We start from the raw sequence: 23,885 nt of genomic DNA, 5'->3' as shown, positions 1-23,885 counted from the left end.
GGGATAATTTAAGCTATGGCGGCTCTCCTTCGGGTGACTCAATTCTTGACATCATGTTTTTGCTCAACCTCAAGCAAGCGGTGGATGTCTGTACTCGAGGCGGGTCGATTTTGGATTTACTCCTAAGTGAAATATTTTATGATGGCTATGTTGCAATCGAACCGGGCATTTCTGATCATAAACTGTTTTTTTACTTGGAATAAGGCTTTACATCAAGCTAAAAATACCCAGCCTGCCACACTAATAAAGGAATTTACTATGGCGAACGATGTAGCTATAATTGACTACCTTGAAACGTATATCGGATCCTTGTTACACAATGTTGAGATCTCTTGGCAATCGTTTGTTAGAACCATACGTCATTGTGTTGAAAATTTTGTACCGTGTCGAAAAACTTATAAGCATCGTGCAAACTCTTGGATTAGCCGAGAAATAATCCACATGAAGCGTAAAATTAAAAGACTTCGCAAGAAGCATGTGCCAATGACACCCCAGTTTAAAGTACTGAAAGAATAACTACAAACAAGCTTGGCGCAAGCAAGAAACACTTTTTATAGTAATACGCTGACTGAATTTCTTCAGAATAGCCCTAAAAAATTTTGGAGGTATTTAAGCGAGTCTAAGACAGGGAGTAGTAAAATGAAGGTAAATGGTGTAATAATAACGGACGCTCCTACTATTGCTGAACATTTTAATGCATACTTCCAGAGCGTTTTTTCTCAAACCGATGATTATGAACTTGAGAATTCATTCGTTGACTTAGACAATGACCTATTAGTGACGCAAGAAGGCGTTTTGCACATGCTATTACAACTTGATCCCAAAAAACCTCCAGGGCCTGACGGCATTCCTAATGATTTTTTTAACTGTTACGCTGAATACTTATCGGAGTTCCTAACTGGACTTTTTAATCTTTCAATTGCTACGAGGGAAATACCGGCTGGTTGGGGTATAGCAAGTGTGAAACCAATTCATAAAAAAGGTGACCCCTTATCATTTGAGAATTACCGCCCTATTTCTATTACGAGCAGTTGTTGCAAGCTTCTTGAGCACGTTATTGCTAATTACGTCTATGAATTTCTCAGTGAACACAATGTACTATCAAAGCATCAGCAGGGCTTCAGAAGGGGGTTATCTACTGTTACCCAGTTAGTTACAACTGTCCATGAATTTTCACGTGTGCTTGATGTTTCTGGGCAAACAGATGTACTGTTTTTAGATCTTTGTAAAACCTTTAATAAAGTGCCACACGAGAAATTGTTACACAAATTACAGCGTATTGGACTACCTACAAAAATTGTTCTGTGGATTCAGGCTTATCTTCAAGATAGACGTCAGTATGTAGTGATTGGTAATTCTTCATCGACTGTTCTTCGTGTGTCCTCTGGAGTCCCACAGGAAAGTGTGCAAGGGCCACTTTTGTTTTTAATTTATGTTAATGGATTAGCTTCTCTTATTCCTGAAAATGTGTCTGTGCGTTTGTTCGCGCATAATTGCGTCATTTTTAAGCAAATTTTCTCACCGTGTGATCATGTGGCTTTACAAGATGCACTTATCGCTATCGACAACTGGTGTCAGAACGGGGGCATGCAGTTAAACACTAACAAAACTGTGCTTCTGCGCATCACCAGGAAGCTAAGCCCTAGTCAATTCCACTATACTCTAAGAGGCACTAATATAAAAAATGTAGACAAATATAAGTACTTGTGCGTCACACTCTCAAGCAAATTAACTTGGTCGACCCACATAACTGTCATTACCACTTCTGCATTACGTAAGCTATGATTTCTAAAAAGAAAACGAGCATATGCACCCTCGCGTACTAAAATTCTAGCCTATAATGCCTGTGTTCGTTCTAAGCTTGAGTATGCTTCTATTATCTGGGATCCGCATACCAAAAAAGATATTATGAGTCTGGAACGTATTAACAGAAAGGCTGTAAGGTTTATTTTCGGCAAATATCGTAGGTTTGATTCCCCGACCACCTTAATGCAATTAAACGACATTTCTACTTTAGAAGCTCGGAGAAAGTTCAGTCGTCTTTCCTTTCTTTACAATTGTTTGTGTGGTATTGTAAAAATTGATCTCCCTGACTGTGTTAAACCGCTCTCAGTACGACGTACTCGTCACGGTCATGAACATGCTCTAACCCCAATTTTTGCCCGATCAAATGCTTTTAAATATAGTTTTTTTCCTAGAACTGTCGATGACTGGAATTGTTTGCCGTGTGACATCTTTCATTCTAATAAGTTTCTTGGTGACCTTGAGCGTCACCTTCTTTCTTAACCTTTTGTTTCTTTTGTATTGTTGTCTGTTGTGTTCTACAATTACGTTTTGATGTATCCACTCGTGCTTGGGCCAGCACATTGGCCTGCAGTATTGTGAAATAAAATAAATAAATAAATAAATATGTAACCGACTCGACGGTAGTATACATATGAAGAACTCTTGGTCCCTGCTTTGTCATATGTTAGATACATTCTCCTCGCGATGTGAAAGTAATAAACGAATTACGAAACTCTTGTTTGAAGTAGAAAAACAAGGTCAAGACGTTGAAACTGCTCTTAAAACTACGTGTTTCCCTGGCCCAAGGTGAAAATCGTTACCTACCTAAAATGGAGCTCCCAATGCAGACTTGGATGCACCAATTGCAGAGGCGGAAGTTTGGGCTGCCCTAAGCAAACTTCGCACCACATCTGCTCCAGGACTAGATGGAATTACTAACAAAACACTCCGAAATTTAGACTCCAAGTCAGTGGCAGCTCTAACCGATTACATGAATCAACAATGGGAGCAGGGCACGCTGCCCCAGGAATGGAAGTCAGCTAAGGTGACTTTCATACCCAAACATAATAAGCCGTTAGACCTTAATAATTTGAGGCCGATCTCTCTAGCCTCATGCACAGGAAAACTGATGGAGCATGTAACGCTCAATCGTCTTAATCGCTACATGGAACAAGACAAACTGTTTCCCTCCACCATGTACGGCTTCCGAGCGGGACTCTCCACTCAGGATGTCACGCTGCAGCTTATAGAGGACGTGCTAAATCCTACTTTTCCACACATCACCAAAGCCATTCTTGCATTGGACCTGACTAAGGCTTTTGATAATGTTTCTCACTCCTCGATTTTACAATCTCTTAGTGAACTAAACGTAGGCTCTCGCACGCACAGGTATGTCTCTACCTTTCTCAGCAATAGGTCCGTCTGCCTACAGTTGGGCACTTTCAAAACCGATCCCTTCATGCTAGGAGCAAGGGAACGCCCCAGGGATCAGTTTTGTCCCCGTTCCTTTTTAACGTTACTCTCATACCGCTAGCGCGGGAACTTGCCAAACTTTCTTCCATCAATCACTCCTTGTACGCGGATGACATCACCATCTGGGTCAATACTGGCAACCATGGCGAAATCGAATCGAAGCTTCAGTTGGCCGCTGACATTTTTGTTAAACACGCCAACAATATTGGGCTCAGCTGCTCGGGGGCTAAATCGGGACTCCTAGTAATTGACTTTAAAAAGCAAGATACATGTCACATTCAAGTCATGCTTGATGACACCCCTATTCGCAGGGTCAATAAAATCTATATTTTAGGCCTTAATATTTCCGATAATGGCTCGAACGCTGACACCATAAAGTTAATCCGCACCTCAGTTCAAAATACAGCTTCCCTCCTTAAGTGCATATCCAATCGTCGTCGCGGCATGAGGGAAGCAGACACACGCCGCCTGATACAGGCCTTTTGCCTATGCAGAATTACCTATTCTATCCCCTACCTCTATCTCTCACTTACGGAGATCGAGCAACTTAACAGACTCATTCGTAATGCCTATAAAACTGCGCTCCATCTCCCTAAATCAACAGCTACGGATAAACTACTCCAACTTGGGGTGCACAACACTCTGAGAGAGCTTGTAGAGGCGCATCTTTTCAGCCAATATCAAAGACTATCACTCACAGAAACAGGACAGGTACTCCTGCGCCGACTTGAAATCAACGTTCCTGGTCACACCACGGCCACGCACTTAGTTCCCGTCACTGTTAGCAGCAACCTATTAATCCCGCCACTCCCCAAAAATACTCACCCAGAACATAATCAGGCGTGACGGGAGGCTCGAGTCAAGTCCCTTCAGAAGCGCTTCCCTCCTAATTCTCCCGCAGTCTATGTAGACGCGGCCGAATATGTAGATCATCGAGATTTCACTGTAGCCGTCGTAGATGGATTTCAAAAACTGGTCGCTAGTGCGTCCCTTCAAAATTCGACAGAATCCCTGGAAGCAGAGGAGGTGGCAATTGCTTTAGCCATTGTTCACTCCTCCGCTGAGTATATTTTTCTGATTCAAAAACAGCACTTCGTAATTTCGCCGCTTTCCGAATTCATTCTTCGGCTGCTGAAATTCTTGAATCATCTCTTCCACCTGATCGCCTCATCACCCTCCTCTGGGTCCCTGCGCACTGTGGACACCCAGGCAACACGGCCGCTCACACCCAAGCCCGAGCACTCGCCAACCGGGCTCACAGCGACCTGCCTTCGCTTCGAAGTGCCAGGGATCGACTCCTCAGCTATCACGATATCACGCTATTTTACCGTAATTCCCGCCTAACGTATCCCCCGCCACATAAATCTCTCTCCAGAAGTGACCAGGCTTTGTGGCGCAGACTTCAAACGGCCACAGTAACGACTCCTTTTCTTCTCTCCCTTTTTACACATGGCGAAACCTCGCCTCATTGCAACTTATGTCCTAGCACCAGAGCCGACTTCCAGCACATATTTCTGAATTGTCCAAACAAACCCAAACCTCCGTGGAGAGGGTCAGAACACCAGGAGCGATGGGAGGCTGCCATGCGCAGCTCGCAACCGGGTTTACAGCTCCGGACAGTGAGCTGGGCCAGAAGGGTCGCCGAAGCACAGCAGTGTCCGGCCACCTAGAGCGGCCTGAGGGCTCGTCGTCATCCTGATTCGACTTCCCCAACCCCCCCCCCCCCCTCAAATGATTCATTCGTGAATCAATAAAGTTGATTACCTACCTACCTACCGCTGAAACCTACACTTAGAACATAACAATCTGGGTGCGGCGATGGCGTAGTGGTTAGAGCATCCGCCTCGCATGCAAGAGGTCCGTGGCTCAAATCCCGGTGCCGCGCAGTTCCCAACCGAAAAAAAAATCCGTGTTGATGGAACTGCATTAAGAGGCCTGGGGTGCGGCCTCACCGGTAACCACCACCGGGAACGCACTCCCTCACCAGAGAAGGATTGGCCACCCTGGTGCAGTATTTGGCCACTACCTCCCGCATGCATACGTCAAATAACTCACGGCCCTCAGTCCCCAGCAGCTGCGAAGCAACTGACCATGGCGGTGGTCAGATCTGCAACGCAGCAGAGGGTGCTAAGAATCTCTGGACTACAGGCCGCCATTGGAACCTGAACTTCGCAACGTTTAACGCTAGAACCTTATCTAGTGAGGGAAGTCTAGCTGTACTATTCGAGGAGCTAGAGGGTGTTAAATGGGATATAATAGGGCTCAGTGAGGTAAGGAGGACAGATGAGGCCTATACGGTGCTACAGAATGGGCACGTCCTTTGCTATCGGGGCCTGGCAGACAGAAGAGAACTGGGAGTAGGGTTCCTGATTCACAGAAACATAGCTGGCAACATAGAGGTATACTATGGCATTAATGAAAGGGTGGTAGGTATTGTAATTAAACTGAATAAAAGATACAAGATGAAGGTAGTACCGGCTTACGTGCCTACATCCAGCCATGATGACGCTTCAGTTGAAAGCTTCTATGAAGACGTGGAATCAGCAATGAGTAAGGTAAAAACACAGTATACTATAGTGATGGGCGACTTTAATGCAAAGGTAGGGAAGAAGCAGGCTGGAGACCAGGCTGTAGGAGATTATGGCATCGGCACTAGAAATGCCAGTAGAGAGCTACTAGTAGAATTCGCAGAACGCAATAATTGGCGGATTTTGAATACTTTCTACCGAAAGCGAGAAAACCGCAAGTGGACATGGAGGAGCCCTAATGGCGAAAATAAGAACGAAATAGACTTTATAATGACTCCACACCCAGGAATCGTGCAGGATGTGGGAGTGGTTGGCAAGATACTATGCAGTGACCATAGAATGATACGGTCTCGAATTTGCCTAGACTTGAAGAAGGAACGACAGAAACTGATACGCAAGAAGCCAATCAATGAGCTAGAACTGAGAGGGAAAGTACAGGAATTCAGAGTGTCGCTGCATAACAGGTACTCGGCTCTTAGTGAGGAAACCAACCTTAGCGTAGATACAACGAATGATAATCTGACGAATATCATTACGGAGTGTGCAGTGGAAGTTGGAGGCAGGGTAGTTAGACAGGACACTGGCAAGCTTTCCCAGGACAGAAGAACCTAATTAGGAAGTGTCAAATCATGAAAGTGTCAAGTACAACAGACAAAATAGAACTGGCAGAGCTTTCGAAGTTGATTAATAGACGTAAAGTATGCGATGTAAGAAGGTATAACATGGAGAGAATTGAACATGCTCTGAAAAACGGAGGAAGCGTCAAAGCAGTGAAGAGGAAACTTGGGATCGGCAAAAGTCGGATGTATGCACTAAGGGACAAAGAAGGCAAAATAACTACCAATATGGATAGGATAAATAAAATAGCGGAGGAGTTTTACACAAATCTGTACAGTAGCCGCGAGAACCACGACCTTAATACTATAAGAACTAGCAGTAACCCAGATGACACCACACCAGTAATGATAGAAGAAGTCAGAAAAGCTCTGGAGAGCATGCAAAGAGGCAAAGCTGCTGGTGAGGATCAGGTAACATCAGATCTGCTGAAAGATGGAGGACAGATTGTGTTAGAAAAACTAGCCACCCTGTTTACGAGGTGTCTCCTGACGGGAAGGGTACCAGAGTCTTGGAAGAACGCTAACATCATCTTAATACATAAGAAAGGAGATGACAAGGACTTGAAGAATTACAGGCCGATCAGCTTGCTCTCTGTAGTGTACAAGCTATCTACAAAGGTAATTGCTAACAGGGTAAAGAAAACATTGTAATTCAATCAACCAAAGGAACAAGCAGGATTTCGAACAGGCTACTCAACAATTGACCACATTCATACTATCAATCAGGTAATAGAGAAATGCTCAGAGTATAACCAACCACTATTTTTTATTTATTTAAATACCTTAAGAGCCCGGAGGGCATTACATAAGGGGGGATACATACAAGAGGTTACTATAGCATCAGTAAAACAACATGTCAGGGAGTAATACTAGTAATCAAACAGACCGATCGCCCAAACAACATTACTAATAACACAATAAGCAAAAAACACATACATAGCCTTCATAGATTACGAGAAGGCGTTTGATTCAATAGAAATATCAGCCGTCATGCAGACACTGCGGAATCAGGGCGTAGATGAAGTATATATAAACATTCTGGAAGAAATCTACAGGGGATCAACTGCTACCATAGTGCTTCATAAATAAAGCAACAGAATACCAATCAAGAAGGGTGTAAGGCAGGGGACACAATCTCCCCAATGCTATTTACCGCATGCTTACAGGAAGTTTTCAGAAGCCTTGAATGGGAACAGTTGGGGATAAGAGTTAATGGAGAATACCTTAGTAACCTGCACTTGGCCAATCACATTTCATTGCTGAGTAACTCAGGGGACGAATTGCAACTCACTATTACGGAGTTAAACAAGGAGAGAAGAAAGGTGGGTCTTAAAATTAATCTGCAGAAAACGAAAGTAATGTACAACAACCTCGGAAAGGAGCAGCGCTCCGATATAGGTAATAGTGCACTTGAAGTTGTAAAAGACTACGTCTACTTAGGGCAGGTAATAACCGCAGAGCCTAACCACGAGATTGAAGTAACTAGAAGTATAAGAATGGGGTGGAGCACATTTGGCAAGCACTCTCAAATTATGACAGGTAGATTGCCACTATCCCTCAAGAGGAAGGTATATAACAGCTGTATCTTGCCGGTACTTAGCTACGGAGCAGAAACCTGGAGACTTACAAAGAGGGTTCAGCTTAAATTGAGGACGACGCAGCGAGCAATGGAAAGAAAAATGGTAGGTGTAACCTTAAGAGACAAGAAGAGAGCAGATTGGATTAGGGGACAAACGGGGGTGAAGGATATCATAGTTGAAATAAAGAAGAGGAAATAGACATGGGCCGGGCATGTAGCGCGTAGACAGGATAACCGCTGGTCATTAAGGGTAACTAACTGGATTCCCAGAGAAGGGAAGCGGGTTAGAGGGAGACAGAAGGTTAGGTGGGCATATGAGATTAATAAGTTTGCGGGTATATATTGGCAGCAGCAAGCACAGGACCGGGTTAACTGGCGGAACATTGGAGAGGCCTTTGTCCTCCTGCAGCGGACGTAGTCAGGCTGATGATGATGATATATATATATATATATATATATATATATATATATATATATATATATATATATTTATAAAAGGAAAAATAGAGTACGACGCACGTTGGTTTTGCACGGTACAATCTGACTTACGTTTCGGCTAGGCCACCAGCCGAAACGTCAGTCAGAATATCAAATCAAATCAAACTTTATTTCAGGAATGCATACATTTACATGAATAAAATTCTACAGTACAGAGGTGGTCCTGAAGTTAGAAAACTGTCGGTGGAACCTCCGTTAGAGAATAAGTCAAGTGCGATAACAATGCAGCAAGCAGTGAAAAACACTTTGCACGAATTAAACAAAGAATGGTTAAAATTTCATAACAACAAGGCAAGAAAAGTTCTGTGTAACAGCAAGTGGCATAGTGAGTGAAGGAAATACTAAAATTAGGAGTAAGGCACGACGGCAAAGTTTAGAAAACACGTTTTGTGATTAGGTACTCTTTAAACATTTTGCGAAACGAATAGAATGTGGGACATAACTTTATTTCAAGTGATATGTTGTTCCATACGGATACACCTGTAAATTTAAAAGTTAGTTTTCCATAATTGCTACGCACTTTAGGGAGAAGGAAATTGTGACAGGCTGAAAACCTGATGTTATTAGTATTGACAAGATGTTGTGTGGATAGCCCTGAAACACATAGACCATGATAAATGAGGCAGTACATCAATATAGCTAACTTTAGAGTGGATAAAAGAATAATTGGAAGCACGGAAAAATAAATAAAGAGTGGCGTAGAAGGCGATTGAAATGGAGCGAAGGCGATCAGACGTAGTGCCCGTTTCTGAAGATGTAGAAGGTGCTCCAGGTGACTGGCATATGTATTACCCAAGGATGAAATGCAATAGGAAAGATGGCTATGAATATATTCATAGTATAATGATAAAATAATGCGTGACTGAAAATAAGGGCGGGCTTTAATGAGAACATAAATGACAAAAGAAGCTTTTTCTAATATTGAGAGTACATGATAGTTATATTTCAAATGCTTGTCTAGTATTACGCTTAAGAACTTCACATGATCCGATACGGAAATAATATGGTTGTTAAGAGATACGGAAACTGGTGAGGGAAATGGGTTCTGTGCGGATGAAAACACCACAAATGTAGTTTTAGAGGGATTCATATAAAGATGATTGTTAACACACCATTGATAAATATTACAGAGATCGGAGTTTAAGCTACTTTCAAGTTCAGCAGTTGTTTTCTGGGATGTAAAAATAGTAGTGTCATCGGCGTAAAGAAGACAGTTAGTATGGTTAAGGGAACTAGGTAGGTCGTTAATAAAAAGTAGGAATAGAAGAGGGCCTAAGATTGAACCTTGAGGGACGCCCATGGTAACTGGCTTAGCAGATGACGCAATGTTATTGACACAAACTACCTGTGAGCGATTTGTTAAGTAATTGCGAATTAACTGCAAAGCGGGACCCACAATTCCGAAAGATTCAAGTTTACACAGAAGGATTCGGTGGTTAATTGTGTCGAAAGCCTTCGTGAGGTCAATAAAAACTGCCCCAGTAAGTAATCCATCGTCTATGGCTTGTTTAATTCGGTCAGTAAAGCTGAGAAAGGCGAGCTCTGTCGAGTAGCCAGGTCGAAAACCAAATTGGTGGGGAGAGAGTAGGTTAAATTTAAGCAGATAGCACATCAAACGCAACTAAAAAAGCTTTTCGATTACTTTGCTAAAGAAAGGAAGTACACAAATCGGTCGGTAATTATTAGTTGACAAACGATCGCCCTTTTTGAAAACAGGTGTTATTTTTCCTACCTTTAAAGCATCAGGAAATGCACCTGCTTTGAACAAATTGTTAATTATTTCAGCTAAAATAGGAGACAGTTCACGTGCCACGAGCTTTATCTTAGACGGGTGAATGGAATCTAAGCCTGGCGTTTTGGTTTTAAGAGATGACTTGATTTGAAAGACTTCGTCTGCAGATGTAGGACGTAAGTAAAAAGACTGAGGTGAACGAAATAGAATGAAAAAATGAAGGTCAACTAGTGAATCAGGGTAATTTGATGCAAAAGTATCACTGAAAGCATTAGCGATATCGAGTGGCTCGGTAAGGGAACGTCCATCAACCGTTATTTTTGATAAGCATGTGGTCTCGCTGCTGTTCAAGAATTTTTTTATTAACTGCCAGTTTTTCCTGGTATCATTACCGTTCTTATCTATTTGTTTTTCATAATACTCGCGTTTGGCCCTCTTAAGCAGCATTGAAAGTAGATTTGAATATCTTTTAAGCGCGTTTTTAGAGAGCTGTTTGAAGGCTGACATTTTAATTTTTTTCGCATGTTTTTCTTTTAAGATATGAAATGCAAGAGACCAGGAGTTACCCATGGGTTTCTAGGCGTGCGAAACCAATGTATGACGGTACTGGTGGTTGTGCATTCTGCAATGAATGCGCTTATTTCTGCCGAAAATTCATTAAACGCTTCCTCGCCACATTCTTCTTGTGCAACAAAGTCCCAGTCAGCATTACGCACTATCTCAACGAATTCCGCTGAGTTGAATACTGTCTTGGTATTATGCTTATTTTTTATGGGAATACAGGCATCAAGACATAAAAATACAGGATAGTGGTCGGTGAATAAATAGTCAATAACCCCGGACTTCGAATCAGCAAAGATATTCGATAGTACATGGTCGATTAATGTGTTAGACCCATTCATATCACATCTAGTCGGGGAGTGAATCAGAGAATGTAGGCCAAAACTAAAAAAACAGCGAACATATTCCAAGCAAACTGGAGTGTTAGTATCAAGGATATTTATGTTTACGTCACCGCAAATAATAATGTTTTTGTTTTCCAGGGTTAGAGTTGCAAGGATTCTTTCAAGCTGCACGCAAAACTCAGAATTCGAGGATGAGGGAGAACGGTAGATGGATGCAGTGACTGTATGACGATTGTTCAACCATGCAAGACCAATTGACGTGCGTCATACTCAATTTTTCCTTATTCTACCGGGGCCAGCGTTACTTACTTGCTGCAACTATATATATATATATATATATGTTATTTCTGCCGAAAATTCATTAAACGCTTCCTCGCCACATTCTCATCTTTAAGTTCAATACGATCGCAGGCGGGTTAAATGAAAGTACGGGGAAACTGAGCGTCTTGCACCAGTGACCGCTGTAGATGTTATTGCTTGTACCAGCTGTAATCCTTGTGCACGTGTCGTGACTTGTTATTTGATTGCTTATAAGTAGGATGTGATACGGGGGCCCCCATGTAGATTTTATGTCTGATTGTTGTACTTGTTTTTATGATGTTTGCACACTCGTGACTATTGCAAGCGAAACGTATGCGCTTATATGCTGTTGCACCACTGTTACATTTGTTATTCTGACGAAGGCCGGTCCCACGGCCGAAACGTAAAGAAACCTTTCCGTTTTTCGACGTGTCTCTCCTTTTTTTTCATACTATTTACCGGCGTCCAAGAATTTATTCCCTGCAATTATATATATATATATATATATATATATAGGCATGGTGGCGAAAATGGCCGTAGCGTTGCAATAAGTCAAGTAGATCCTCCAAGAGAACGGTAACAACGGAAGTGTTTAATTCGACAGTTTCGGCCAGAGTCTGGCCTTCATCAGGAGTCATGGTACATTCTGTTTGCGCTCACATTTATAGTATTTTGGGTAAAAAATGAGAGGGAAGGAACGAAAAAAAAAAAAAAAAAAAAAAACAGAAAGAAAGAAAGAGTTTGAAAAACGAGAGAGGAAAGGATATCCAGAAAGTTCCAGGTTCCACTGTGCTTCGCGAGTGGCGTCGTCAGTGTGTATTTTCTTAGTATTGCGTTCAGTGCAGTTTGGTGGCGATCCCTTTATTGTAGACGGGGCCTGGCTAAGGTAAGGGCTTGCGTGTCGCGAAAAATGCTTTTTTTATTATTATTTTTTATTTTTTATTTTTTAAAGACCGTCACTAATTCGGCGTCGGGGACAGCGTTCCGAGGCTCCAGGAAGTCGGCGCGGGAGAAAATGTTTCTTAAGGTGCTGTCTGTCGTTTTGAATGCTATTTTGCTCTGCGAATCCGCGTTTGGGGGTTTTAATTGTGTATGGGGTGGCCCTTCTATATGTCGGGCTTTGTTGTCGAAATGCGGGAAGGGTTTCCAAACTGCGAGAAAGGACGTTTGAAGTGATTGCTATTTTGTACTGGGAAACCGCGTTCGGGGCGTTTAGTTGTGTATGTGGATGTCGGGCTTTGTTGCCAAAATCGGGGAAGGGTTGCCAAAAGGCGAGAAGGGGCGTTTGAAGTGATTGCATTTTGTTCTGGGAATCCACGTTCGGGGCTTTTAGTTGTGCATGCGGTGACCCTTCGACAAGTCGGGCTTACAACTATTGTTCGGTTATTCAGAGAAATAGAAATAGACGACAGTGGTTCACTGAAACACGCAAAGATATTTGTAGTTGTCCAGTCCTCGTCGCCGCCACAGTGCCGCGAAATCTTGAACTGTTATGATTACAATTATAAACTTACATATACACACATACACCCCCATACATATGCGCATATGCATAAGTACATATACACATATAAATGCATATGTATATATTATAGTGCTTTGATTGCTGCAAGTGTACCCGGACTTTCATTTATGCCTTTTTCGAGGGTGTTAAATCGGTGTATGAGGTATGATTCACGTTGTTCACGTTCCCGGTTTGATTTAAATCCTGTTTCTAGAAGTGTGACTGACAATTTGTCGAAGGAGTGGCCGGGAAGGTTAAGGTGTTTTGATAGAGGTAGATTCGGCGCTGATTTCGCGTGGGCTCTGTGATTATTGAAACGAATCCTAAAGGGTGTTTCCGTTTGTCCGATGTATTGCATGCCGCACACGTTGCATTCAAGTAGATATACCACATTAGGGGAATCGCATGTTAGATTTCCTCGTATGTTAATTGAAAAGTTGGATTGTGTGCTGCTTGCCTTGCTTGTATCTCGCATCGCTTTGCATACAAAACATCGAGGCTTCAGACAAGGTCGGCATGAACTGTCGGAAGTTGAAGTATTGATTTGGGAGTTTACAAGTGTGTCTTTGAGGTTGCGTGTTCGTCGGTAAACGACGCCAGGAGCCGATGGGAATGCACGTTTTAGACGTTCACTTTGTTCCAGTATGTTGTAATGTCGTTTAAGGATTTTGTTAACGTTGGGGAAATTCGTGCTGTATGTTAAACATAGGTGTGTCTGTTGCAGGTTGTGTTGTGGTGGCCGCTTCATCAGAAGGTCATCACGCTGAAGTTTTCTAGCTTTTTGAATAGCGTCATCAATTACATGTGGAGGATATTTCTGTTTTTCGAGCACGAGTTTAAGCTTTTGTGAGCTCGCGTGGAAGTCAGTGTCTTTTGAGCAAATTCGCTTAAAACGGTGGGCCTGGCCGTATGGAATGCTGTTTTTACAATGGCGTGGATGATCACTTTGGTAATGGAGGTACTGTTGTCGATCTGTTGGTTTGCGGTAGAGGGTTGTGGAAAGTTTATCATCTTCTATTATTATGGTAACGTCAAGGAAATTTACGGTTACTTGTGAGTAGGTGTGTGTGAAGTGTATGTTTGGATGCACAGTATTGTAAGTATCGATAAAGTTTAGCAGTTCATCCTCGCTGTGAGTCCAAATAAGAAAAATATCGTCAATGTACCGCCTGTATAGGAGTGGTTTCAAGGGAGTTTGGGACAAAAATTCGGTTTCTAGTTCTCCCATAAAAATGTTAGCATAGTTTGGTGCGAGTTTGGTACCCATGGCGGTGCCGCTGATTTGTCGAAAGTACTCTTGGTTGAACTCGAATGAGTTCAGTTCTAATACAAGTCTTGTGAGGCTTGCGATGGCAGAGAAATCTGGGGTGTCAGGTTGTCTATGGTTTGTGTATGTGTTTTTTAATGCCGCTATGCCATCATCGTGGGGAATATTTGTATAAAGTGAAGACACATCAAGGGTAACTAAGTATGAGTGTTTCGGAATGCGCAGGTCTGCAATATCTCGAAGAAAATGTGAGGTGTCTTTTAAACCCCCAAACGCGGATTCGCAGAGCAAAATAGCATTCAAAACGACAGACAGCACCTTAAGAAACATTTTCTCCCGCGCCGACTTCCTGGAGCCTCGGAACGCTGTCCCCGACGCCGAATTAGTGACGGTCTTTAAAAAATAAAAAATAAAAAATAATAATAAAAAAAGCATTTTTCGCGACACGCAAGCCCTTACCTTAGCCAGGCCCCGTCTACAATAAAGGGATCGCCACCAAACTGCACTGAACGCAATACTAAGAAAATACACACTGACGACGCCACTCGCGAAGCACAGTGGAACCTGGAACTTTCTGGATATCCTTTCCTCTCTCGTTTTTCAAACTCTTTCTTTCTTTCTGTTTTTTTTTTTTTTTTTTTTTTTTTTCGTTCCTTCCCTCTCATTTTTTACCCAAAATACTATAAATGTGAGCGCAAACAGAATGTACCATGACTCCTGATGAAGGCCAGACTCTGGCCGAAACTGTCGAATTAAACACTTCCGTTGTTACCGTTCTCTTGGAGGATCTACTTGACTTATATATATATATATATATATATATATATATATATATATATATATATATATATATATATATAGTGGGAGTAATATTTCAATGGGCCAGTTAGTCGTCGTGAAGGTATGGGATATGGCACAACGGGAGGATGGTCAACAAGGATAAATATATTTATTACCCAACAATTTTGGGAAAGGTCCTCCCTTCATCAAGGGATGAGTTATACTAACATGACCTTCCAAATTTCGTTGATGCCGCGTCCCTCTCGCCTTGAAAGATGTTTGCGACAGTGAGAGAGAACTGAAAAAAGAAAGAAAGAAGGAAAAAAAGAGAAGAAAAAAGACAAAAAGAAAAAAGAAAGAAAGTGAGAAAGAGGAAGAAATACTGTACACTGAGAACGAAACCAAATATCTGTGTACGTCCTCATCCGGTTCTTATCCCATACTGGTCAGTTCTCGACGTGTGTCGGGCCACCCAAGATTGTCGCCGCGGTGGCGGGAGGGGGCATATATATATAATATTGTAAGATTGCGTCCAGTACCTTCAAGACTCTTTTTTATTGTCTCGAGTATGTGCCCCACAACCTAAACTAGAGTGGTGATGAGTATGTACAGATGAAAAGATAGAACGAGTAATGATTCTCACACTTATTTTCCCCGCACTCTTGAGCGGCCGGCCGGCCGAGACTTAGGCGGGAAAGGTACGGCGGACAAAGGGTTTAAGGCGTGAAACGTGAACTATCTCGGATGCACGTTAACGATGGTTCGAGAAACCCTCGACGGGAGTGACAAGGTAATTGACAGGAGATGTTCGTTCACTAACAACGTAAGGTCCGAGAAAGCGTGACTGAAACTTTTCACACAATCCGGGTGTACGAACAGGCGTCCAAAGTAGTACTTCATTTCCAGGACCGTGGGTGACGTCGCGACGAAAGCTCTCATAGCGTTGCTTGCGGTCTAAATGACTGGCCTCCGTGTTGAGTTGAGCACGTGTCCGTGCGTCAGCGAGCCTGGAGACGAAATTTTTCTGGCGTAGTCGTGGACGTTTTTGTCGTTAAATTGAAGAAAGAGGCATCAATAGTGAATGTCGGCGCACGACCATAGACGAGGAAGAAAGGTGATTACCCGGTGGTACGTTGAACAGCGATGTTGTGTGGAAACGTTACGAACGGCAAGATTTTGTCCCAGTTATCGTGGTTCGGTCCGATGTACATGAATATCATGTCGATTAGAGTCCGGTAGAATCGCTCTGTCAGGTCATTTGTCTGCGGGTGGTAAGCGGATGGGGTCTTATGAACTGTGCCACAACTTTTAGAATTTCGTCAAGAATTGTCGACATGAAGGCCTTGTCCCGGTCACTCAACAACGTGCAAGGTGCACCATGACGCAACACAATGGCTTCTAAAAAGATGGTGGCAACGTCTGAGGCAGAGCTTGTGCGTAGAGGAGCGGTCTCCGCGTATCGTGTGAGGTGGTCGATGGCTGCGACGATCCAGCGGTGGCCCGCTGGCGTTACGGGAAGTGGTCCAACGAGGTCTATTCTGACAACGACAAAAGGTGCATCGGGACATGGAATGGGTTGTATTATTCTAGCAGGAGCAGAAGTTGGTCGTTTCCGGCGTTGACACAGTGCACAAGAAGTGACATAATTAGCCACAAAGGTAGAAAGACCAGGCCAGAAGAAACGGCTCAAAACGTGGTTGTAGGTCTTCTTAAATACCAGGTGACCAGCTGATGGGTTGTCGTGAAGTGCTTTGAGAACTTGATTTCGCAGTGAACGGGGAAGTATTGGCACCCACTGATGCCCATCCGCATTGTAAGTATAGCGCTGCAGGACATTGTTGTGTAGCTTGAACTGCCGTAGCTGACGACGTAGTCTGGCATTAGGTGGAGAAGGCGAGTCATTCAAGTACCCGATGATGCGGTTACAGTATGGGTCGTCACGTTGGCACGCGGCAAACTGAGCACTCCTGTTTAAAGATAGTGACCCAGCAACTGCCAGAGGTGATAACGTGATTGCAGAGGAAGCCACTTGATCACCTCAGGGGCATCGAGGATGCGTGGTTGGAGATGAAAGTGGCAGAGCGCAGCGAGAGAGAGCGTCAGCATCCTAATGCTGTTTGCCAGACCTGTACACAACGACAAAAGTGTACTCTTGCAAACGGAGTATCCAGCGACCGAGTCAGCCAGACAAATTCTTCATCGAGGACAAGCAGCTTAGGGCATGGTGGTCGGTAATGACATTGAAGCGGCGTTCATACAGATAAGGTCGAAACTTCTGGATGGCCCAAATGACAGCAAGACATTCCTGCTCTGTTATCAAGTAGTTCTGCTCCGCAGGTGTTAGTGCGTGACTTGCATACGCAACCACTCGCTCACGTGAAGTCTCGTCGCGCGGGAGGAGGACGGCACCGATTCTGTGGCCGCTGGCATCTGTGTGAAGGAAAGTGGGTGCGCTCTCACCGAAGTGACGGAGGACGGGGTCTGATTTCAAAGCACGTTTATGGGCTTGGAAAGTACACTCGCACTCGTCAGTCCAAGTGAAGGCCGTTCTTAACGTCACAAGCTTGTGTAACGGCCCCGCAATGGCAGCAAAGTGACTGATAAAGCGGCGGAAGTAAGACGCCAGGCCCACGACACTCCGCAATTGTTTTTGATAGCCCGGACGTGGAAAATTAATTACGGCAGCAACCTTGTCGGGATCGGGTCGAACGCCATCTTTGCTGACAAGGTGACCCAATACTTTGATGCTCCTGCTGGCGAAGTGGCACTTCTTTGTATTGAGCTGAAGCCCAGCGTTCGAAATGCACGTAATAATTTCGTCCAAACGCTTAAGGTGCTGAGGAAAAGCAGAATAAATTATGATATCGTCCAAATAGCATAAGCAGGTTTTCAACTTGAGACCACGTAAGACAGTATTATACATGCGCTCGAATGTTGCTGGAGCGTTGCATAAGCCAAAAGGCATGACGTTGAACTCGTAAAGCCCGTCAGGCCTTGCAAACGCCGTTTTCTCCTTGTCTGCTTCGCGCATAGGTATTTGCCAATACCCGGATCGAAGGTCAAGGCTGGAGAAATATTCTGCACCTTGTAGGGAGTCCAGGGCATCATCTATGCGTGCCAACGGATATACATCTTTTTTTGTTATTTTATTGAGCGCTCTGTAATGAACACAAAAGCGGACAGAGCCATCCTTTTTCTCCACCAACACCACAGGAGACGACCAAGAGCTGAATGAAGGTCGAATAATATCCCCTTTGAGCATGTCGGCGACGTTTTCCTCCATCATTTGCCGTTCCGCCGAAGACAGACGGTATGGGCGGCGGCGCACAATGGAGCTGCCTTCGGTTTCGATGCTGTGCTTTGCAACGAAGGTGCGGCCCAAAACTTTGGAATGTACGTCGAACGAAAAGCTGTGCTTTTGGAGAATGTCTAAGAGGTCTCTCTTTTGCTCAGCAGTGAGGTGAGGACTTATGGTAGCATTTAAAGCAGCAGTGGTTGCCTTGGTATCGGTTATAGCAGACAAAGGCGGTGATTCTGCGTGAAGGGGAACCCGCAAAAAAGGCTCGCTTTCAGCGAAGCAGCTCACAGCAGTGCCCTGGGGCAGCATCACTGGCGAAGACGTTGGGTTCAAGGCGGTGACCAATGCCTTACCGTCGTTAAACCGCACAAAGCCGGGTGCAATAGTAAGCCCCGCTGGTTTGGAGCGAACTGATAGAGCAATGAACACGTCACCGTTAACTATAGCATCCGAAGCGATCGTGAGAATTCGTTCATCTCCTGGCGAAATGAAACAATCCGCGGCAGCAACGAAACGGAAGCTGTATGGATCGACATCAGATGAACTCTCAGTAGCTGACATATGAATTACTCGCTGACGACACGATGTGAAAGCTGATGCCGAAGAAAGGAAGTCCTATCCTAAAATGACTGTGTGAGTGCACAAAGGAAGTACAAGAAACTGAAAGTGGTGAAGGATGCCATCTATGAAAACGCGGACTGTACAAACACTTGAAGGCTAAATAGGGACTCCATCTGCGCATCGAAGGGGAGGGCCATCGTAGGGCGTCCTAACTTTTTTCAAGCGGGCACAAACGTCTGCACGAATTACGGAAAGTGATGCGCCTGTGTCTACTAGTGCCTCTGTCTGTATATCTTCAGCATACACTAATAAAACATTTGATGGGTGGTCTGGAGGAGTTTGACGCAGTTCGAAAGATGCAGCTTTCCCTCCCGAAGCTGCCCTGTTTAGTTTTCCAGTTGGTGGTCGGGAATCGGAGTTTGAACAAGGGGAGAGGAGGAACGACGCATCGGTGAAGGTGAGCGACGACGTGAGAAACGGGAACTGCCAACTGAGGCAAAGTTCTGCGGAGACGGTGACTGGCGTGGGCTGTTCTGATACAGTCGGCGATAGGGTGGTCCAGTTGAGTAGAAGTTGTCCCATTCATAGTCACTGTAGCTTCGTCTTTTGTCTTGTTGACGGCGTCGGCAAAACCTTGAAATATGACCACGAATGCCGCAATAAAAGCAAGTCGGTCGTGTAGTGCGCCAGGTGTTGTAAGGCTGGGAAGATAGTCGCGGTGCGAACGAGTTGAGCGAACCACGCACATCGGGCACTGATAGCTGCATTGGGATGCGCTGGGGTGCAGGTGTCCTGGCAGCAACCTGAGCATAAGTTGGCATGGCAACAGGATATGAACTCGGAACAGGTGTGACAGTCATCGAGACCAGGCATTGGTGGGGCGCAGGCGTCGTTGCAGCAACGTGAGCATAACATGGCATGGGCACGGGATGAAAGCTCGGAACTGGTGTGCCTGTGATCAAGGCCAGTTCCTCCCTAACGACGTCGCGTAAACTAGTAGTAGGTGGCGTCGTTTGAATATCAAGGTGGCGAGGTGAAGCCTGTGCATGAAGTTCCTCGCGGATGATAGAGCGGGTCAATGCACGCAGCTCTGTTGTGTCATGACTCGAGCTGAGATCAGGCATATCAAATTGCACCACAGTGGTTAGAAGCTCCTCGAGGCGCTGAAAGGTAGCTACGGCATCGCTACTCTCTGGAGATTCTGCACCACAAGCGCATTAAAAGCGACAGTCGCAATGCCTTTTAGCAGGTGGCGCACACGGTCATTTTCCGCCATATGGTTGTTGATGCGGCGGCAAATGGCGAAAACATCTTCAATGTAAGAAGTGTAAGACTCGCCGGGGCATTGAAGACGTGCACCAAGCCTTTTCTTGGCGATATCTGAGCGCACTGACGGGTTGGCGAAGATCTGGCGGAGCTGGCGCGTAAATGTGGGTCATGTCAAAAAATCTGTAGCGTGGTTTAAAAACCACGTTTTTGCGATGCTGCTGAAGTAGAATGCAACTTGGGTGAGTTTCGCAGGCTTATCCCAGTTGTTGATGGCACTCACGCGGTCATACTTCTCGAGCCAGTCTTCCACGTCCTCATCCGGAAACCCGGCGAACAGCGGAGGATCCTTTTGAGGGCTGGTGACCAGGTAGGAAGGGTTTGTTGGTGGTGGGAGCGGTGGCGCAGCTACTGCGCTGGGCTGGTCGGCTTGCGACATTACCGAACCTAGGTCGTTTAAGCGGCGGCCTGAACGGAGCTCCAGGGATGTGTTCTAGAAGACGCTGGGGTTGTCCGAGAGCACGAGAGGATGCAGGAATCGAGCAGCACTCTCCACCACTTGTAACATGGCGTCCAGTACCCTCAAGACTCTTTAATTTTAATGTCTGGAGTATGTGCCCCACAACCTAAACTGGAGTGGTGATGATGAGTATGTACAGATGAAACTTTGGAACGAGTAATGATGATCACAATATATATATATATATATATATATATATATATATATATATATATATATATATATATATATATATATGATGCTTTGATGAATGGGCGACGTGGCCTGGCTCATACGCCATGTTTATTCTACTCTGACTTCTTCCTCCTTAGCTTCTACTACAAGTCACTGCCTTTCTACGTCACAGGATTTTCCCTCCCTCAAAAGATTGCGCGAGTTGCAATCAACGAAACGATGAAAAGCATAACGTGAAGAATGTCAAGATGCGCGGTAGTTGGATTTCAGGAGAGAGTTTCTTAACTCGCACAAAAGCTTCACAGTATAGGGCAGCAATCCGGTCATATATAGGGTAGCTCTGGTGGACGAGGCTGGCTGTTTTGCCCTGGATAGCATAACCCTGCCCTGCACATCTCCACTGTTGATGACACGACTTGAGGTCTTGTGAAGAACGAACAAGGCTCGAAATCTGTGTGTGTGTGTGTGTGTGTGTGTTGGTTATTCCCAGAATCCCGGATTGCCTTTCCAGCCTCTTCACTACACTTGACAGCCATATTCGAGGAAAGGAACATGTCCCTATGATCGGGCGCCTGACCAATAGTGATAGGAAAATCAACAGCAGCGTGTGCTCAGCCAAAGATGCAGTCCATACTATAGTTACTTTAGTTGGACGCAGGAAACGAGCTGAGTGTTACACTGGCAAACGAGCCTACAACAATTGCTTTCGTTGTTTAAATGAATATCACATCATGTTTTGATGCAAGGTTGTCAACAAGTTGCAAGTGAAAAAGCTACAATTTGAAAACTGTGTTTTGCACCATCATGGTTTCTCACTGTGCCTGTTTGATTTTGCTGTTATATTGTGAGCTTTCATTATAAGTGGACAAATTAGTTGCTAAACGATGCAGTTTTCTCATCATCGCGTTCTGCTTCTCAGGTCTAATTCCTTTACGGCTGTTCACACTGAACAGGAGTGATAACATAGCATGTCATAATTCTGATGCCCGCAGCTGTTACCACTTTCTGATTTATTGACGGTCATAACAAACAAATATCGAAACGTGATGCCGATATCTGTAGTTTATTTTTCACGAGAAGACACTATGCACGTCGAAGTCACATTTTTCTTTTGGTTGGCTATAACAATGGCAGCACGCATATGAGAAATACCTGAGCTGGTCAACTGGAAGTCATAGTTCATGATTACAAATAAGCAGCGCACGACGTTTTACAAAAGAGAGACGATAGGGACACCGCTGCTCCCGTCTCTCTTTTGTAAAACGTCGTGCGCTGCTTATTTGTAATCATGAACTGTCACCAACTCGCCCAACTTTCGGTGTTACGGAAGTCATAGACTATTTCGTTACACTTGTATACTATTGTGCTCGGTAAGGTGTGTTGTATTGACGAAACTTACTAAAGTGCTTTTAAAACATAACTATATTTCTTGTGGTCACTGTACACAACGGCATGTATTCTTGGAGTTTCCAAAATGAATACTACACTATTTCGAAGAGCAGTCATGCGAAAGCAAATTATGGGTATATTAGATACCTTAAATTAGTTGTAAATCTGTTCGACACTTCGGTGAGTGTAATTTGACCTACGTAAAAGTGTCACCAGCGAGAGTCAGCTGACTCTCTCAGACATGTAAGGTCATCCTTCCAAGAACAGACATTTCACATTTACTAAAGAGGGCTGACTCTGACCCTCCAGGAAAGTCCCCTTACCTTTTTCAAGAGAGTTGTCGCAAGGCAGAACTCTGCGAATTGAGTCACACATACCTTTTGTTTTCTCTCAAAAGGCTGAAGTACGAAGTCATTCCGGATGGCATTACCAACTCTATGCGGCGCAGCACGCAACCTGAAGTCGTTCGTTTTGCGCCTTACGTTGCTCTACGCACGTGAAGGCCTGCTAATTTTTCTGGGCTTTTCGTTCCTGTTTCCTGCTTTCTTTCCACTCCCGAACTCTATTTTAAAATTGCGGCGATGCTTTTTCAGAGCTTGGGAGGATTACACCACGTGTTTGTTGGTTTGTTAGGTGCATTCAGGTTTACCCGCAAACACACTTAGCAACGCCTGGGCCAGATTGCGCCACAGTGTTCTAGAAGCTTCGTGACTGCATGTTTCACCTCAATTTACTACGATGACAGGATGGACGCAAATGGTGAACTTCACGAAGAGCTCACGCGAGCCCCAGCAATAACACAAGAAGGTTCGGTGGCTGATTCACAAAAGTCTGCGGCTTGAGCCGATGATCAGATTGTCGACGTTCTGTGCGCCGCTAAAACTTTACAGTATACTGTATTTGTATTTTGACTTTCATTTTCGGGGCACGTTTTCCCCGATGCGAAAAGCTCCGTCTTAACCCCGCGACTTTCGCCTTCTTCAACGTAACGCCTATGGAGATCTTGTTGTCGGCAATATCGTAATTCTTTCTCGGCAGACTAATCGTCGTTAATCGCTCATTTCCAATAGAGGCGGGAATGTTGTAAGCCTGTGTGCTCAGATTTGGGTGCACGTTTAAGAACCCCAGGTGGTCGAAATTTCCGGAGCCCTCCACTACAGCGTCTCTCATAATCATATGGTGGTTTTGGGACGTTCAACCACACATATCAATCAATTGTTTATCACTCACTGGCAGCTGTTTTTTAAAACATAACTTATGTATTTAGTGTCATTGTGGTGCAAACAACAAAACATAACACCAGCACTCAGTGATTGTCTGCGAGTGAAAATACAGTGCACCAACCTTTAGAACGACACTCTCGACGTTCTCGTAAGAGATCCAGACGTCCCCCAGATAGGCGTAAGGTGCATAGGCCATTTTGTCCATAACGGTGACGCTCCCTTCCTTCAACAGCTGGCAGACCTGGCAGATTTACAAAGACAGAGTGTTGACCTACATTACTATTGGGCTAGGATTGCCATTGTGACTCAATCGCCCAGTGGAATATTAGCAAATCTACGATCTTGAAATCATCAAAATAGCAGCGCAACTTGTGTTCGACTCTACCCAACAATCAATTAGCTGCAGCCTTACTTTTTTACGGTGATAGCAACTATAAGTACACTAACTGGCTCTTTTTATTTTGGCAGAGAACTACGCTTAAAAAT

General features: G+C 44.3%; 1 protein-coding gene across 10 annotated transcripts in view; it reads right to left on the bottom strand.

The window, feature by feature from the left end:
- Positions 1 to 23,885, bottom strand: part of LOC119178037 (chitinase-like protein 4) — an 820,670-nt gene that overhangs the window by 60,299 nt on the left and 736,486 nt on the right. For 8 of the 10 annotated variants that reach the window (XM_075891613.1, XM_075891595.1, XM_075891615.1 and 5 more), the window contains one exon: positions 23,521 to 23,640. The exons of the other annotated variants lie outside the window; for them this stretch is intronic. In XM_075891613.1, the coding sequence (XP_075747728.1) occupies positions 23,521 to 23,640 (120 nt within the window). The remainder of the gene's footprint in view (positions 1 to 23,520; positions 23,641 to 23,885) is intronic. 10 annotated transcript variants of the gene reach the window in all.

Source organism: Rhipicephalus microplus, chromosome 1, assembly GCF_043290135.1.
Source record: "Rhipicephalus microplus isolate Deutch F79 chromosome 1, USDA_Rmic, whole genome shotgun sequence".
Taxonomy (NCBI): Eukaryota; Metazoa; Arthropoda; class Arachnida; order Ixodida; family Ixodidae; genus Rhipicephalus; species Rhipicephalus microplus.
The sequence above is the reverse complement of the archived record's forward strand: the minus strand, read 5'-3'. Positions and strand labels throughout refer to the sequence as shown.